General features: G+C 39.2%; 1 protein-coding gene across 2 annotated transcripts in view; it reads right to left on the reverse strand.

Moving 5' to 3' along the window:
• The window catches only part of PHEX (phosphate regulating endopeptidase X-linked), a 236,351-nt gene that overhangs the window by 39,033 nt on the left and 178,602 nt on the right, over positions 1 to 18,716 (reverse strand). For both annotated transcript variants that reach the window (XM_070750614.1, XM_070750615.1), the window contains one exon: positions 405 to 459. In XM_070750614.1, coding sequence (XP_070606715.1) covers positions 405 to 459 — 55 coding nt within the window. The remainder of the gene's footprint in view (positions 1 to 404; positions 460 to 18,716) is intronic.

Consider the following 18,716-nt stretch of genomic DNA (forward strand, 5'->3'; position numbering starts at 1 on the left):
GATTGGACACACAAGGAATTTGTCTTGGTGCATATGCTCTCAACGTACATAAAATAAAATATACATTTGTCAAGAATCATGTGGTACAACACTTAATGATTGTCATGGGGTCAAAGAAGCAATGAAGAAGCAATATTAATAAAAAATCTTAGGGTATACGCAACAAGTTACAGTCATACAGTCAACATGGGAGGAAATGGGTGATAGGAATTATGAGAAAAACTAGTAGAAAAAAAAATTAAAAACAAAAAATAAAAATAAAAGCAGGTTTTTGTATTGATCTATATTTACAGTACCCCAAAAGTTAAAGCTAATAGAACATGATTAATTGCACATATACAGTATTTAGGTTACCAGTTTCTGCATTTGACTTTATTAGCATTTCACATAAAAAGACTTCTTACCTGGGATATTCAGTTCCCCAGAAGAAAGGCTTCTGGAGTTCTCCTGCTGGAAACCCTATAGTGACAAGGAAGAGGAGAAGAAATAATTCAGTCTCACCAAATGAAGAAGTCTAAGATTTTTTAAGATAGTTAGACAAGGTAGAGTATTTGATACTTTCTGCATACAAGGGCAATAGTTAATCTAATGGTTTAAACCAGTGTTTTTCAAACAGTGTGTCTCTTTTAACCAGTGTGTCTCTTTTAACTCTAGGAAAAAGGCAATGTCAAGCCATTTGGAAATATTGCTAAAAGAAAACTTCAGGGACTTTCCTAGAGAGTTTCCAAGAATCGTTATTGATTTGAAGGCACAGCCACACATCTCCCTGACTAGTCCAAAATTAGGGGGAAAACTCAACAATTTTATCTCTATATATTTGAGTGACATTACTAATAATCTCCAAGCTCTTACTAATAATCTCCAGGCTTTTCACCAGGATAAAATTGATTTTTTTGGGTTACTGCATATCACATGAAGGTACAGAAATGGACTCCGGGAAGGTGCAAGTAGTCATGGAGTGCCCTCCCCCACTGCACCAGAAAGCAGATGCAAAACTTTCTGGGTTATGCAAATTTTTATTGATGCTAAAACTGCATTACCCATTCCAATCTCCTAAAGACAAAGGGAGAAGTTAAGCCAAAGTCTAGCTGTCCCCTCAAGTGGACTATGGAACTGGCCTATGGAAGTAAACATCCATGGGCTTCATTGCTGAATTACCTGAGAGCAGGGAGAACCCAAAAGATAGCAATTTTGTGTGTGAGGATCAGTGGATATGTTTTCAGTTTTCTGTGCCAAAACAGGTTAATAGCAGCAGCCAGAAGATTGGTGGCAAAAGAAGAAAGTTGCTTATGCCTTCACTGATATCCAGGTTCTCTGGATGGAGATAATGAATTTAATAATTTGGCCAATCAAGCAAATGTAAACCGAAGTAGAGAAAATGAAGAAAGTATCCAGCATTACTAATAACAACAATTTTGAATTACACAATATAAACAGCAGCTTGCAACTTATTGAATTATAATGTTTAAAGGGAGCACTTTTAAAGATTCAGGATACTTTTGATAGATTTTGCTGAATGTAAGAACTAAATTACATAACAAGATGAAATATTATTATTTGGCCTTTCTTATCTCTGAATAGAATTAAATAGACACCATTACAAAAAGGACCCTGGAAGAAATCAGTATACTTTTCAATTTTCTGCTCAAGGTTGGCAGAACAACTGTCAGTCTCACATTTTCTTAATATACATAGTGAGTGAAGGATTCCTGTCTTTCTATGAAAGATTTCCATCTCCGCGTTGTTATTGTAGTCACTGAGGTCACACTCTGTGCCCTGTGGGAGCCTTTCATAATCCAAAATCTATTATTTCAATACAATTAATGCTATAATTTATTATTAAGTTTAATTAAAGGGGAAATAAAAAGGAAAGAAACAAAAGAATAAAAAAGTGAAGGTGAAAAACACCTCAATAGGTTCCTAAGTTCCTTAAAAGAGGGTCAGGTGGGGGAAGGGAAGAAACCAATATTCTAGCACATAGCTTTTTAGTAATGCAGAAAACAATAAAAAAATGTAAAAGATAGGGGGAAAAAGAGGGAAGAAAGAAAGAAGAAAAGAGGACAAAAAGGATGAAAGATACTAAAGATTTCTTAAAATAGAAAGGGAAAAAAAGAAGGCAAATGAAAATAAGGAAGAAAAGACAATAACTAGGGAAAATTTCTTTTAAAAGAGCGGAAAGGAAAGAGTGGTAGGAAGTATTTTATATCTCTAAAAATATATATTTAAAAAGGAAAAAAGAAGAAAAAAGTATTTAAAATTGATTCTAATATTCCAAAAAATATACTTATATGTATAAAATGAAAAAATAGAAAATTAATTCAAGAATAATTGTAATGAACTGGCTTTTAACTAAAAAAGAAAAATATATCAAAAATTCTAGAAAGAAAGGGGACCAAAAATTTCTAATAAGTCCAAATAGGTTGAGCCTAACTTATACAATAACAACGCGGAAACAACCAACTACTCCCGCCTCAACTTCTACACCCAGGACCTCCCCAACCTCTTCACCATTACAACAAAGGACCATACCCACAATGTTGGCCAAAGAGAAAGAAAAAGACAAGCCAATGATGGACTCTAATTTCCAGATTATTCAAGAAGCACTAGCAGACATCAAGGCGTCACAAACCCAGGCAAAAACTCAAAGTGACACAAATAAAGAAGAAATGAAAACTTACCTACAAGAGTTGAGGCAAGAGATGAAGGAGATGAAAGATGAAATTAAAAAAGAAATTGCAGAACTTAGAACTGAATTAACTGCAGTAAAAGGGAATGTTGTCGAAATGGACGGAAATATTAAAGTCATCCAACAAAAATTACAAGACAGCGAAAAGAGAATACAAGTGACAGAAGAAAAAATTCAAGATGTGGGACAGAGAGTAGAAGAATACGAAGACCGCAACTACGCAGCCCGCAGAGACTTTGATATAGCAATAACCAATCTAGAACTTCACTCCGCACAGCATGGTTTGAGGTTCCAAAACATTGAAGAAGAAAAAGATGAAGACTTGCCGGCAAAAATGGCAGATGTTATGGGTGCCATTCTGCAGTTAGAGCCAACAGACCTGGTAAAAGAAATTGATGAAGTCTACCGAGTTCAGACTGGATATGTAAGATGCCATAATCTACCTAGAGAAGTTCATATCAAATTTACAAGAAGAATCGTCAAAGATGCAATACTGAAATATACCAAAAACGAGTCCTTCCAACGTGGCGGGAAGGAAATCACGATTTTGAAACAAGTCCCGAGGAGGGTCCGAGAGATCAGAAGACAATATTATTTTCTTACAAGTATTTTAATCAGAAAGAGTATTACTTTTAGATGGCTGATACCAGAAGGCCTGACTTTAACATGGCAATCAACGAGAGTGAAAATAGAAAGTGTAGAACAAGCAAGATCTTTCCTAGCACGCAGTGGACTGGACAGCACCACACAGATTCGGATTCAACCAAAGCCCAGTGATGAAACGATGGGGGCTGCGGGTGGCGGAGGGGAAGAAGCGTTGGTGGTGAGGCAGAAACAACTACAGATCTCACAGGATTTAATTTTGGATACCCGACTTCGAGGTACTACAAATAAAGATGACACAAGATCTGAAAATACTTTCAGTCAATATAAATGGATTGAATAATCCAAGGAAGAGAAATCAAGTACTAATTAAACTTACGAAACAAAAAGCCCAGATAAACATTCTACAAGAAGTTCATATCAAGAAATCAAAAAGAAGTTTGCTTAAAAACCCAAAATTGGGGAAATTATACACTAGCTTGGCCAATCAAAAAAAAAGAGGCGTAGCAATGTATATTGATGAATCAATTGAATCAAAAGAAATATATAATGATGGAGACGGTAGGATCTTGATAGTACAATTAGACTTAGAAACAAAACCATTAACAATTGTCTCAATTTATGCACCAAATGATAACCAAAAACAATTCTATAAAGATTTACATGAAAAAATTAATGAGTTATCAATTGAAAATATGATAATAATAGGAGACTTTAATGCAATCTCAGATGATCAAATGGATTATAATGGGAAAAGAAAAGAAAAAAAAGGTAATTCTACCGCCATCATTTTGGAAAATGAGCTCAGAATTATCACTAAAAGATGTATGGCGAGAACAGCATTTAAAAGATAAACAGTATACTTTTTACTCTAATCCGCATAAGACATGGTCTAGAATAGATATGGCATGGGCCCCTATTCATATAATGGAACAAATAAGCGAAATAGAAATAGAGACAAACACTTGGGCAGACCATAACCCTTTATCTATATATTGGAAAGGTAAAAGGAGAATAAAGAATTGGTCAATGAATAGAACTATAATAAAAGATCCTGAATATAAGAAATGGATAGAGAAGGAATTAGAGATTTTTTAAAAAATAAACAAAAATACAGACACTACCCTTCAAAATTTATGGGATACAACTAAAGCATATATACGCGGATTAACAATATCATTTATAGCAAAAAAGAATAAGGAAAAGAAAAAATACCAAGATACATTAGTAGAAGATCTAAAAAAATTGGAAATTTTAATGCAAAAAGAGGATAAGGATGACAAATTAAAAAACCAGAGAGAATTAATAAGACATAAATTGAGATTAATAGAACAAGAACCAATTGTAGAAAAGATAAAGAGAGCAAAACAAAATTACTTTGAAAATGCGAATAAACCTGGAAGATGGCTGGCATATAAGCTAAGAAAAGAGAGAGAAAATAAAATTATTAAAAATTTGACAGATTCAAAAGGTATAATAAAACATAAAATAGAAGATAAAAAGGAAATAGTATTGGAATTTTATAAACAATTATATAAGAAAGAAGAGATAAGTGAGGATGCAATCTTTAAATATTTGGAAAAAATAGAACTTCCAGTTTTAACCGAAACACAACAGCAAAGATTAAATAGACCCATTACTGATATTGAATTAAAACAATCCATAAAAAATCAAAAAAATAATAAAGCGATAGGTCCAGACGCAATACCGGTAGAATTTTATAAATTAGAACTAGAAATACTTCTTTCCAACATGCTCGAGATATATAATCAAATATTGACAATGGGTAAATTACCAAAAACTTGGTCAGAAACTTTAATAACCTTAATACATAAGGCTGATACCAAGAAAGAAAAAATTGAGAATTATAGACCTATTTCACTGTTGAATGTCGATTACAAAATTTTTATATCAATATTTGCTAGTAGACTTAAAAGTATTATAAATAATATGATACACAGTGATCAAAATGGATTCTTACCAGGAAGACAAATTAAAAATAATTTAAGAATAATAGTTAATACTTTGGAATATTATGAACAGCATCCTGAAAAGCAAATGGCACTTATTTTTCTGGACGCTCAAAAAGCATTTGACAACGTGGATTGGAATTTTATGAAAATACAATTAAATAAGATGGAAGTAGGAACAAAATTCTTTAATATAATAGATGCTATATATTCTGAACAAACCGCTAAAATTATAATAAATAGTGAACAAACAGGAAAAGTAGTTATACAAAGAGGAGTAAGACAAGGCTGTCCAATATCACCATTGTTATTTATTTTAACTTTAGAAGTATTGTTGATAAAAATAAGAGTAGAAAAGGAAATAAAGGGATTGAAAATTAGAAAAAAAACCTATAAAACACAAGCATTTGCTGATGACGTAGTGTTTGTTTTGGAGGACCCAATAGAATCTATTTTAAACTTAATAAAGGTAATTGAAGAATATGGGAAAGTCGCAGGATTGAAAATAAACAAGGAAAAGACACAGATATTAACAAAAAATATGACTGAAATACAGAGAAAATGTTTAGGAGATTTATCAAATATGAAGATCACGAAAAAAGTGAAATATTTAGGAATATGGATGACCTCCAAAGCTGTATCTTTAAAAAATGATAACTATTTAAAATTATTAAGTCAGATTAAAAAAGACTTAGAGGTTTGGAGTAATCTACAACTATCACTAGTAGGAAGAATCTCCACAGTTAAAATGAACATTCTCCCCAAAATACTGTTTCTTTTCCAAGTGATTCCAATAAATCCAGGAACGAAATTTTTTAACGAACTGAATAAAATAATAAGAAAATTTATTTGGCAAGGTAAAAAATCAAGAATAAAACAAAACTCATTAGAAGATTGTAAGGAAAGAGGAGGCCTAGGTCTCCCTAATTGGAAACTATATTATTATGCCACGGCCCTGACATGGATAAAAGAATGGCTCACACTAGAAAATCAAAGACTGCTTAACCTAGAAGGGCATGACTTGATGGTAGGTTGGCATGCATTTGTATGGTATGATAAATTAAAAACCCACTCATATTTCAAAAATAATGTTATTAGAAAAGCATTGATGGAAGTGTGGAATGAAATAAAGAAAAACCACTTTTTAGTAATGCCAGAATGGGTCTCACCTCTTGAAGCCATTCTTCATCCGAATCTCAAAGGAAAAGGTAAGATGTGGAAGTATAGTGACTTGTTAGATAATCAATTAAAATTAAGAACAAAACAAGAGTTATATGAGTTAGGTATAGATTTAGATTGGTGGCATTACATACAGATCAGTTCTAGATATCAAAGAGATGTAAAGGCTTACATTTTAAAAAAAGAAAACAATGTATTGAGTAAATTACTACTTCAAAATCAAACAAAGACAATTGGAAATGTTTATAAATATTTATTAAATCATAGAACGATAGGTTGGATATTGAAAGATAATATGATCAGTTGGTGCAAAAATCTTGGCAAAGAGATTGACTTGGATACTTGGGAAAAGATATGGACGTATAATTGGAAAATAACAAAATCAATTTCCTTTAAAGAAAATCAAATTAAGATGTTTTATAGGTGGCACCTTCCACCATATAGAATCTCTAAAATATTCCCTTCTGTATCCCCTATTTGTTGGAAATGTAAAAAAGAAGTTGGTACATATTATCATGCATGGTGGACCTGTTCTGAGACAAAAATATTTTGGAATAAAGTAGAGAATTGGATAAATGAAATAATAAAGGAGAAGATTAAAAAATCTCCTGAATTTTTTCTATTGGGTATCTCAAATATAAAGTATAAAAAAGAGATTTATTATTTAATAATTCATATATTGACGGCGGCACGAATAACATTCGCGCAGAAATGGAAAGAAAAGACGATACCGAAAGATACAGAGGTATTTAAAAAAATTATAGAATGTGCAGAATTAGACATGATGACTAAACGTTTGAATAACCAAACCGAAACGGAATTTTATAAAATATGGGATAAAGTTTATGATTGGTGGAACGTTAAAAATAGTATTAAAAATTAAATACATAAGAATAAATGATTATTTGAAAATTATAAGATAGAATTAAATAGTTTATATGATAACTAACCTAGAAGTTTTTATTTTGTTTTCTTTTGCATTACTAATAATTTGTTTATTGCTTTTTATATACATATATATATATATAGACATAAGCGTATTATCTTTTAAAATATAAACGAATTTGACCAATAATTTTAATTTTAAAATATATATATATAGAAATAGATTTAATGACAATGTATTTTGCAAGTGTGGTATTTCTGCTAAGATCTGGAAACAGTTAGAGTTGTTTTTTTATATTCTGTATTAGTTAGACTTCTATGATAAGCGGAGCAATGGTAGCTCCTTAAATGTTGGATGTTGTATGTTTTTGTCTGTCCTTTTTGAAAACAATAAAAAATATTTAAAAAAAAAGAAAAGAAAGATTTCCATCTTCAGGTACTCTATTGTCAAGTGTTCTTAGTGATGGCAATCTACCATTAGACATTTGGACAAATCTCTACTTTGGGAAAAGGAGTGAAATTATGTGATTTGGAACAATTACCATTTTTCTACTCCAGTATGGGGACACATAGATTAGTTGCTGTTATTTTGGCTTTGAAATTAACCTTAAATAATGGTTGTGGTTTATACTGCTTGGATTCCATAAAAATGGAGTGATGTAGAAATCAAGCGAAGTAAATGAATTGGTATATTAAAAGTAAACACACTGTTGTGGCCTGCTTAGCAGCCTGTGCATGAATGAATGAATGAATGAATGAATGAATGAATGAATGAATGAATGAATGAATGAATGAACGAACGAACGAACAAACAAACAAACAAACAAACAAATAAACAAACCTTTTTTAGCACCCCCCAATGGTGTCCCTCTTTCCCAATCTTAAAATCTGGTCACTTTAGTATAACGGTATTAACTATGTACATTTTCTATTGCCTATTTTAAATAATAATTAATAATCACTGATTGAAAAGAAGAGTAATAATCTTAATTAGTATAAATATCATAATTTTCCAAATTTCAATTATACATTATCACCAGGTAATTTTTCTTTATACATTAATAACTTAGTCTGCTGTGACAGTTTGGCCTTTTCTCTAGCAGTAGAATAAATCCCAACAGTTATAAAATATAGATTCTTCTTTGCTTTTGAGTTCTAATGTTAGTTTGTCCATCTCTGCGCAGTATATGATTTTCTCCAAAATCTGCTCCTGCAGGGGAGATTGTTTTGATGATGTGACACAATTTAAAATTGTTTAGCTAGCAGGATAAAATTTGGATTATAACCTGACCCACCCAATAGAATGACTACACAAGCCCGTTCTGAGATATAATGGTCTTTCAATGGTAAGTTGCTTACTTGAATTTTAGCTGTGAGGAAGAGAGGAAGGAAGGAAGGAAGGAAGGAAGGAAGGGCTTCCTATAAAGATATAATATGCTTCTGACTAAAATTCATTGCTTAAATTGTTTTAAAGTCATTGTTTAAACCAGTGATTTTCAACTTTTTTTGAGCCGCGGCACATTTTTTACATTTACAAAATCCCGGGGCACATTGAGGGGGGAGGGATAAAAAAAGTTTGGACAAAAAAAATTCTCTCTCCCTCCCTTTTGCTCTATTTCTCTCTCCCTCCCTCTTTCTCTCTTCCTTCCTTCCACTTTCTCTCTCTCTCCATCCCTCTTTCTTTCTTTCTCTCTTCCTTCCTTTCTCTCTTTTTTGCTCTCTCCCTCCCTCTCACCCTCCCTCCCTCTATGTCTTTCTCTCTCCCTCCTTCCCTCCCTCTTGCTCTCTCTCTCGCTTTCATTCTCTTTCTATTTCTCTCTCTCTTGCTTGCTTTCTCTCTCTCTCTCTTGCTTGCTTTCTCTCTCTTTCTCTCCCTCTTGCTTGCTTTCTCTCTTTCTCTCTTGCTTTCTCTCTCTCTCCCCCCCTTTCTGTTTCTCTTGCTATCTCTCTCTTGCTTTCTCTCTCATACACCACGCCAGCAACAGTGGCATTGGGCAGTAGCCGCGGGGTGGTGGCAGAGTAGTTGACTGTGAGTGAGAGCCCTGACGGTGGCACCTGGATGTGTTGCTGGACTCCGTACATGCTGGTGCTGCGCTGGGGCATCGGTGCGGGGCTGACACCTCTGTCCCGGTCCAGCCAGCAGGCCAGTGCCAGCCCTGCAGCACCAGCTGTCCAGCAACACGTTAAGCTACCACCATCGGTGCCTCCGCCCTGGAGCTCCCACTCACAGCCGCCGCGCCCCTGGCTACTACCTGGTGCCGCTGCAGCCGGCACACTCCCACTGCCGATGCCGGTGCCCTCCTGCCATGCCCCAAAGGTCACTTGACGCCACCAGGGAAGCTCCAGCCGGGCAGGGCGCTGCCAATGCCTCCGCCCTGGAGCTCCCACTTGCAGCCACCACCCTCCGGCTACTACCCGGTGCCGCTGCTGCCGGTGCCCTCCCACTCCTGCTGCCAGTGCCCTCCTGCCAGGCCCCAAAGGCCACTTGACACTGCCAGGGAAGCTCCAGCCTGGCGGGGCGCTGCCGCTGCCTGTGCCTCTGCCCTCGCAGCAGCTGCCCCCCAGCTCCTGCCTGGTGCTGCTGCTGCCGGCGCCCTCCCACAAGGCCCCAAAGCTCACCTGCTGCAAAGAAGTAAGGCACAAAAAAGAAGCTGCAAAGAAGGAAGCTGTGAAGAAGGATTTGTAGTTTGTAGGCAGAAGTGGAAAGATTGTCCCAGCCAAGTGCTGTAATGCAGCCATGTGTGCAGCCTCCACTTCCACAGCGCCCCCCGAAGAGGAGGGCTGTTTGGACAACTGTTGGTTCAGGAAGATTACGTGCAGTTGAACAAAAACATAACAATTTTTGTCTCTCTGTATCCAACTCCTATAATGTTCTTGCGGATTTAAATAGTAAGGATGTTGTAGATATTAGCAAGGGCCCTCAGGCGGAGAATGAGGGGATGTTCAAAGGAGAAGTTGTTGTAAATGAGGAACATAGTGTCACCAAACCAAGTCCAGTTAGTAGAAATAAAGAGAGGACACATGTTCTTGTGGGTGACTCGATTGTCAGAGGTGTTGATTTGGGACAGAGGAAGGATGTGGTGAAGGTGATGAGGTGTCTTCCAGGAGCCACTGCCCACAGGGACAGGAGGCGGATTACAAACATTGTCAGGGCTGTGAGTAAAGGTAATAAAGTTGATGTGGTGGTGCATCTTGGCACAAACGATCTGTCCCAGAGAAATGTTAATGTAGTAAAAAGAGATTTTCAAAGTCTAAGTGTGGAGCTGGGTAAAATAACTGATTCAGTGACTTTCTCAGAGGTGTTACCGGTTTGTGGCCAAGAGGGTAAAACAAGTTGTATCAGAGAGTTTAATGTGTGGTTAAGGCAGTGGTGTAAAGCTGAAGGTTTTGGTTATGTAAGTCATGATGTCAGTAGATGGTCTAATAGGGAGTTGTTTAAGAGGGATGGTTTGCATCCATCATACAGAGGTACCCAGGTGCTCGGTGAGGAATTCAGAGCTTTTTTGGACAGGCATTTAAACTAGGTAAAGGGGACAGAGATGTACCAGATGTGGAGGATTTCTGTCCCCGACCAATGAGGATACATCAGTTTCTGGAAGCTTATGAAAAGGGAGCTGAAAATAAAATAGATGTAGTTGTTGATGAAACTAATAATGAAAATAATGTTCTTCGGGTAATGTGCACGAATGCTCGAAGCTTGAGCAACAAGCTCTGTGAGTTAATGGCCATAATATCTAGAGATAATTTGGATCTGGTTGCCATAACTGAGACATGGTTTAAGGATTCCAATGAATGGGAAATATCCATACCAGGATATACACTGTATAGGAAGGATAGAATAGAGAGAAGGGGAGGTGGAGTAGCCATTTATGTTAAAGAAAGTCTAAAAACAATACTAATTCAAAATACATGTAAAGATCTGGAGACCCTCTGGATTTGCATGCAAAATAAAGACGGTTCTGTCATTAGAATTGGGGTGATCTATAGGCCTCCAGGGCAATCTGAGGAACATGACAACAAGATGGTGGATGAGATTACCCTAATGGCAGTAAAGGGAGATATTGTGGTTATGGGTGATTTCAACATGCCTGATGTTGACTGGAATATCCCCAGTGCCCTTACATGCAAAAGTAAGAATATAGTAGAGGCCTTTACAGGAGCAGCTATGGCACAGCTAGTTAAGACACCAACTAGAGGGGAGAATATTCTAGATTTAGTTTTTACAAATGGGAATCGGGTTTCAGAGGTCAAGGTGGGAGAAAATTTAGGTTGCAGCGACCATCTATGTTTGTGGTTTGATGTAAAAACTGATTGTGAGCAATCCTATACTGCAACCAAAGTATTGGATTTCAGAAAAACAAATTTTAATGCAATGGGGGAATATTTAAATAATGAATTAAAGGAGAGGGATAAAATGGCAGGAGCGAGCACCCAGTGGACTGTATTAAAAAAGGCCATCTTAAAAGCCACAAGACTTTATGTAAAGCAAGTAACTAAAGGTAAAAGGAAGAAGAAACCGCTATGGTTTAGCAATGATGTAAGGGCTATAGTCAATGAAAAAAAGGCTGCCTATAGGAGGTATAAAGAGTCTGGAAGTATAGCTGATAGAGAGGTGTATAAAATGAGACAGAAGGAGGCGAAACAGATAATATATGCTGCTAAAGCCTCAAAAGAGGAAGAAATAGCAAAATCTGTAAAGAAGGGGGATAAAACCTTCTTCAGATATATTAGTGATAGGAAGAAGAAAAACTGCAGCATCACAAAGCTTAGTACCGGGAATAATACATGCATTAATGGGAATAAGGAGATCGCTGACCATTTCAATAGCTACTTCTGTTCAGTTTTCTCAAAGGACACCTTACAAAATAATACTATAGAGGGATATAGCATTGCTTCCAGCTGTACGGATTCAGCTCCAGTGATCTTAGAAGCCGATGTCTTAGAAGAACTTGAAAAATTAAAGATAAATAAGGCAATGGGTCCAGATGGCATCCATCCCAGAGTTCTTAAAGAACTCAGATCTGTCATTGCTACCCCCCTGACTGATTTGTTTAACCAATCCCTGTTAACAGGAGATGTTCCTGAGGATTGGAGAATGGCCAGTGTTGTGCCTATCCACAAGAAGGGCAGTAGAGAAGAAGCTGGAAACTACAGGCCAGTTAGCTTGACATCAGTTGTAGTTAAAATGATGGAGACTCTACTCAAAAAGAGGATAAATCAGCATCTAAAAAACAATAACTTATTGGACCCAAATCAGCATGGCTTTACTGAAGGCAAATCGTGTCAGACTAATCTCATTGAGTTCTTTGACTATGTCACAAAGGTGTTGGATCAAGGTGGTGCCGTGGATATTGCCTATCTGGACTTCAGCAAAGCCTTTGATACGGTTCCACATAAAGAGCTGATAGATAAATTAGTGAAGTTTGGACTTAATCCCTGGATAGTTCAGTGGATTTCAAGCTGGCTGAAGCATAGACATCAGAGAGTTATTGTTAATGGCGAGTATTCTGAGCAGAGACAGGTTACAAGCGGTGTGCCACAAGGGTCTGTTCTGGGTCCTATTCTTTTTAATATGTTTGTGAGTGACATAGGGGAAGGTTTGGTAGGGAAGGTTTGCCTATTTGCCGATGACTCTAAAGTGTGCAATAGGGTTGATATTCCTGGAGGGGTCTGTAATATGGTAAATGATTTAGCGTTACTAGATAAATGGTCAAAGCAAAGGAAACTGCAGTTTAATGTTTCCAAATGTAAAATAATGCACTTGGGGAAAAGGAATCCTAAATCTGAGTATTGCATTGGCAGTTCTGTGTTAGCAAAAACTTCAGAAGAGAAGGATTTAGGGGTAGTGATTTCTGACAGTCTCAAAATGGGTGAGCAGTGTGGTCAGGCGGTAGGAAAGGCAAGTAGGATGCTTGGCTGCATAGCTAGAGGTATAACAAGCAGGAAGAGGGAGATTGTGATCCCCTTATATAGAGCGCTGGTGAGACCACATTTGGAGTACTGTGTTCAGTTCTGGAGACCTCACCTACAAAAAGATATTGACAAAATTGAACGGGTCCAAAGACGGGCTACAAGAATGGTGGAAGGTCTGAAGTATAAAACGTATCAGGAAAGACTTAATGAACTCAATCTGTATAGTCTGGAAGACAGAAGGAAAAGGGGGGACATGATCGAAACATTTAAATATGTTAAAGGGTTAAATAGGGTTCAGGAGGGAAGTGTTTTTAACAGGAAAGTGAACACAAGAACAAGGGGACACAATCTGAAGTTAGTTGGGGGAAAGATCAAAGGCAACATGAGAAAGTATTATTTTACTGAAAGAGTAGTAGATCCTTGGAACAAACTTCCAGCAGACGTGGTTGGTAAATCCACAGTAACCGAATTTAAACATGCCTGGGATAAACATATATCCATTGTAAGATAAAACACAGGAAATAGTAAAAGGGCAGACTAGATGGACCATGGGGTCTTTTTCTGCCGTCAGTCTTCTATGTTTCTATGTTTCTAAGGAAGGCACAAAAAAGAAGACGTGAAGAAGGAAGCTCAACTTCCGGTCTCAGAAGCTGAGCTTCACAGCATACCTGACCATGTCTCGTGGCACACTAGCCTTCAGTCACCCAGCTGGCTTTGTGCCTCAAGTGGGACTAGAACTCAAGACTAGGCTAGAACTCAAGTCTCTCAGTTTCAGCCTTAACCACCACACTGGACTGGCCCTCTTTAGCAATATATGTATTCTTTAGCAATGCATTCAATAGTTGGACCTTCCTGTTCAATTCTATTTGTTCAACCTTTCTTGCCTATTGCCAATTCTATCACAGAGTGAGTTTTATAAATAATTTTATGTCTGTCTATCACAAACTCTTCTGGTTGTATCTGACACCTCTCAATTTCTACTGAGTGTAAAATCCTCCTTCACGAACCCTGCTCTTTCAATTTAGCAAGACAATCCTTAGTCTGGCTGTCCAGTTTATGCTGAAATGAAAATATATATTTAATAATTTACATTACTAATAGATTGAAAATATTGTTCTTAACATTAAATTCCATATAATAACTTGTGCCAAACTTAACAGGATAATCTAGCTGGATTTGTTTACTCCTAAACCATTTAAGAAAAATCAGCCACAAATTACTATGTCAGGTCTCTGATCACATGGTCTCAAATTCAAGTGGCCTTAGATCAACAAAACCTCAAGGACAGCATGCATTTCATTCATAGCTAATTTTTTATGTAAAAAGTTTGAATGAGAAAGAAGCGGCCAGCCCCTCGAGGCGGGCCGACGTTGCGGTGGCAGCTGGAAAGCTCACAGCCACTGCTGACATAGGTAAGTGCTGGACAGTCACGCGAGAATGTGCACAAGCTCCCAGCAGGCCCAGCACACAGCTTGTCCCTTGTTTTGGAATGGAATCGTCATCCCCCTTTGGCAGGCAGGCAGCACTAAAGCGATGTGAGAACACAGCCACATGGGAGGCCGAAGCACATGGTGCAGGCGAGTGATGACAAAGGATGAGGGGCCGGCGAGATTTAGGCTGAAGCCAGGTGAGTATACCCTCGGGACTAAGGGCAGTACTAATTAATTTCAAAGGGGGAGATCGAGTTTTGGAGCAATTTTGAGAATCAAGGGACCGCTGATCAAAGGGGATAGATTGTCTATGGGGGGAAAGGTGACTTTTGTTTAAGCTTTGCGACAGCATCAATGAATTGTTGAGGGATTGACTGATTTAAATTAGTTAAATCAATATGAATAAATGGGATGGCTGGAGCAAGCTACTCGTTCTAATTTAAATCAGCACGGATGGATTGTCTGGGCCAAAAAAGGCATTGGAAATGGACACAATGAACTGTTTAATTAGATTATCGACCAATTAATTGAATTAACATTAATTGGGAAGAAGGAAGGGCCTCCTGATATCTAATTTTTGCTAAACGTGAATCAGGGGCATTTAGTCAGGCTTCTAGTGGTTACTTGCTTGCTTGCTTTCCCTCGAAAGGAGTCCCAGAATAGATGCATTCCATAATTACTATCAAAGGAGGTTACCTGTAAAACAAGCAATAAAACTGGGGATAGGGAATTTAGTGGCCCTCCCCTTTTCCAATTGTAACACTTTTGACTCTGATGTAGCTGCTTTTCCAATTTGAGTGGGGAAAAACATGGTGAGAATTCCATGAAAGTTAGGTTAAATATAAGAACCAAAAAATTCACCCTAGTAGTGGACTCTTATTCCTCCCCCCTCCCCCCATCACAGAATGAAGTAAGGAATAGCTTGCTCAGGAGGTATTTTTTAGAAAGGGAAACAAAGCTGTTAATGTGATAATCAGATCACTTATTATGCATTTAACCAATAGGCAGCAGGGTCAGGTTACTTACTGAACCCACACTTTTGACCTCCTGCTGTGGTGGTATGGGGTGGATAAAAGGGGCTAACAGAAACTGTGTGATCTCCTTTAAGGAACCTTTTGGAAGGTGTTGGGCTGCCCCTCACCAGAAGCTCAGAGCTGTTCCAGCAGAATAGATAGATAGATAGATAGATAGATAGATAGATAGATAGATAGATAGATAGATAGGCAGACAAACAAACAAATCCGGGGGTGAGTCTTCCCACATGCCTTGAGCATGGCAGAGACCAAGGGAAGGTCAAGGCCAAGGTCAAGGTCAAGGGGAACCTTCCCTTGCTCAGCAAGGAGCTTTCACCCATAGTTGTCCAAGAATGTTTGGAATGGAAGTTCTGCCCCATTGCAGGTCCAGATTTAAACTAATAAAGTGACCCATAAAACCCAGGGGCATCAATATAACTTTTTGCTTTTGCTTTTTGCTTTTGCTTTTTGCTTTTGCTTTTTACCCTTTTAAGAACTATCAGCAAATTAATGACTTCTATGCAATTTTTGTCCATGTGTTATATGTTTTTATGTTTACTGTCTTTTAATTAATTTTAAGGGTTAAATTATTGGTGCTAGGAGTGAATGGGATTATATTATTAGTGCTTTTTAATTAATTTATTTAAATTAATTATTAGGGGTTTTAACAATGGATTTTTATAATTACGGGAATGAAATGAATGGGGGTGGATGGGAGGGAGATGGTGAATGGAATGGGGTGGGGGTGGGATCATAGTATGTATGAAATGAATGGATATGATTTAAACGAAATTCTTGACACACCTGACGCTGGAGAGGCAGGAGGGGAGGGGGCACCTATCTCTGGGGTGGCAGAGGGTCAAAATATTCTGGTCCTGCTGGGGAGAGGCAGATATGGCGAGGTCCATGGAGCTAGCCGTTCCAGGGGAAGGAGGGATCGCTGCTTAATAGCGATTCCTTCTTCCAGCTCCATGAGCTCAACCCAAGGTACTGGTGATGAGTGTAATTCTGGCCCTGGGCTCAGGCTGCTGCTACTCAATGCCAGGTCGGTGGTAAATAAAGCTCTCCTCATCTGGGATTTGATCCTGGATGAGGAGGCCGATCTGGCTTGTTTAACCGAAACCTGGCTGGGCCCGGAGGGAGGAGTTCCTCTCTCTGAAATTTGCCCAGCCAGGTTTCGGATATGGCACCAACCTCGACCCCAGGGAAGGGGGGGGAGGAGTGGCTATTATAACCAGGGAGAGCCTTTGCCTGCATAGACTCGTTGCTCTAGAGATTGCGGGTTGCGAGTCCCTCCTGGTGAAGTTGGACTTAGGGGTTCAGGTGGGCTTGTTACTCACGTACCTGCCTCCCAGCTGCATGTCAACAGCCCTGCCTGTGTGGCTCAAGGAGGTAGCCGGGTTGGCGGTAGGGTTCCCCAGACTTATTGTCTTGGGGGACTTTAACCTACCGTCGCTCAGTGGAGCCTCTGGACTAGCACAGGAATTCATGGCCACCATGTCAGCCATGGACCTGACTCAAGTAATACAGGGTCCGACTCATGAGGGGGGGCACGCGCCCGACATGGTATTCCTCTCAAGCAACTGAGTAATGATCTGAGACTAAGGGGATTAGAAGTGTTGCCTTTGTCATGGTCAGATCATTTTCTACTGTGGCTTAAATTCCTGGCTCCAATCTGTCCCCGCAGGGAGGCGGAACCAATTAGAAGGTTCTGCCCCAGACGCCTGATGGATCCTGAAGGTTTTCTGAGGGCACTTGGGGTTATTCCAGATACACTCATCCACAGTTCGGCAGAGTCTCTTGCTGAGGCCTGGAACAAGGCTGCAGCAGAGGCTCTTGATCGGATTGCGCCGTTGCGACCTCTCCGCGGCACTAGACCCCGTCGAGCTCCATGGTTCAACAAGGAGCTCCGGGAGTTGAAAAGCCAAAAGAGACGTCTGGAGAAGCGATGGAGGAAGAGTAAGTCTGAATCCGATCAAACACTTGTAAGAGTTTTATTAAGACTTACAAAGTGGCGCTCAAGGCGGCAAGATGCGTGTATCATGCCACCTAGATTGCATCAGCGGAATCTCGCTCGGCCGCTCTGTTTAGGGTGACCCGCTCCCTTCTTAATCAGGGGGGAGTTGGGGAGCCCTTGCAGAGTAGTGCTGAGGACTTTAATACGTTTTTTGCTGATAAAATCGCTTGGATTCGGGCAGACCTCAACTCCGATTGGATAGCAGAGTTGACTGACAATGAGTCAGTCGAGGTGACTGGGGCCCGTACTTGTCCACCTGTCTGGGAAGAGTTTGATCTGGTGACACCTGATGAAGTGGACAAGGCCATTGGAGCTGTGAGTTCCACCACCTGCCTACTGGATCCGTGTCCCTCCTGGTTGGTCTCGGCCAGCAGGGAGGTGACACGGAGCTGGGTCCAGGAGATTATCAATGCTTATTTTGGGAGGGGGTCCATCCTGGCTCCGTACAAGGAGGCACTTGTGCACCCCCTCCTCAAGAAGCCTTCCCTGGACCTAGCCGTACTTAATAACTATCGTCCAGTCTCCATACTTCCCTTTATGGGGAAGGTTGTTGAGAAGGTGGTGGCACTCCAGCTCCAGTGGTCCTTGGAAGAAGCCAATTATCTAGGTCCTCAGCAGTCGGGTTTCAGGCCGGGTTACAGCACGGAAACTACTTTGGTGGCATTGATGGATGATCTTTGGCGGGCCCGGGACAGGGGTTTATCCTCTGTCCTGGTGCTTCTTGACCTCTCAGCGGCTTTCAATACCATCGACCATGGAATCCTTCTGCACCGGCTGGAGGGGTTGGGAGTGGGAGGCACTGTTCTTCAGTAGTTCTCCTCCTACCTCTCCAGCCGGTCGCAGTCTGTGTTAGTGGGGGGTCAGAGGTCGACCTCGAGGTCTCTCCCTTGTGGGGTGCCTCAGGGGTCGGTCCTCTCCCCCCTGCTATTTAATATCTACATGAAACCACTGGGGGAGATCATCCAAGGGCATGGGGTGAGGTATCATCAGTACGCTGATTATACTCAGCTGTACATCTCC

Source organism: Erythrolamprus reginae, chromosome 4 (genome assembly GCF_031021105.1).
Source record: "Erythrolamprus reginae isolate rEryReg1 chromosome 4, rEryReg1.hap1, whole genome shotgun sequence".
Taxonomy (NCBI): Eukaryota; Metazoa; Chordata; class Lepidosauria; order Squamata; family Dipsadidae; genus Erythrolamprus; species Erythrolamprus reginae.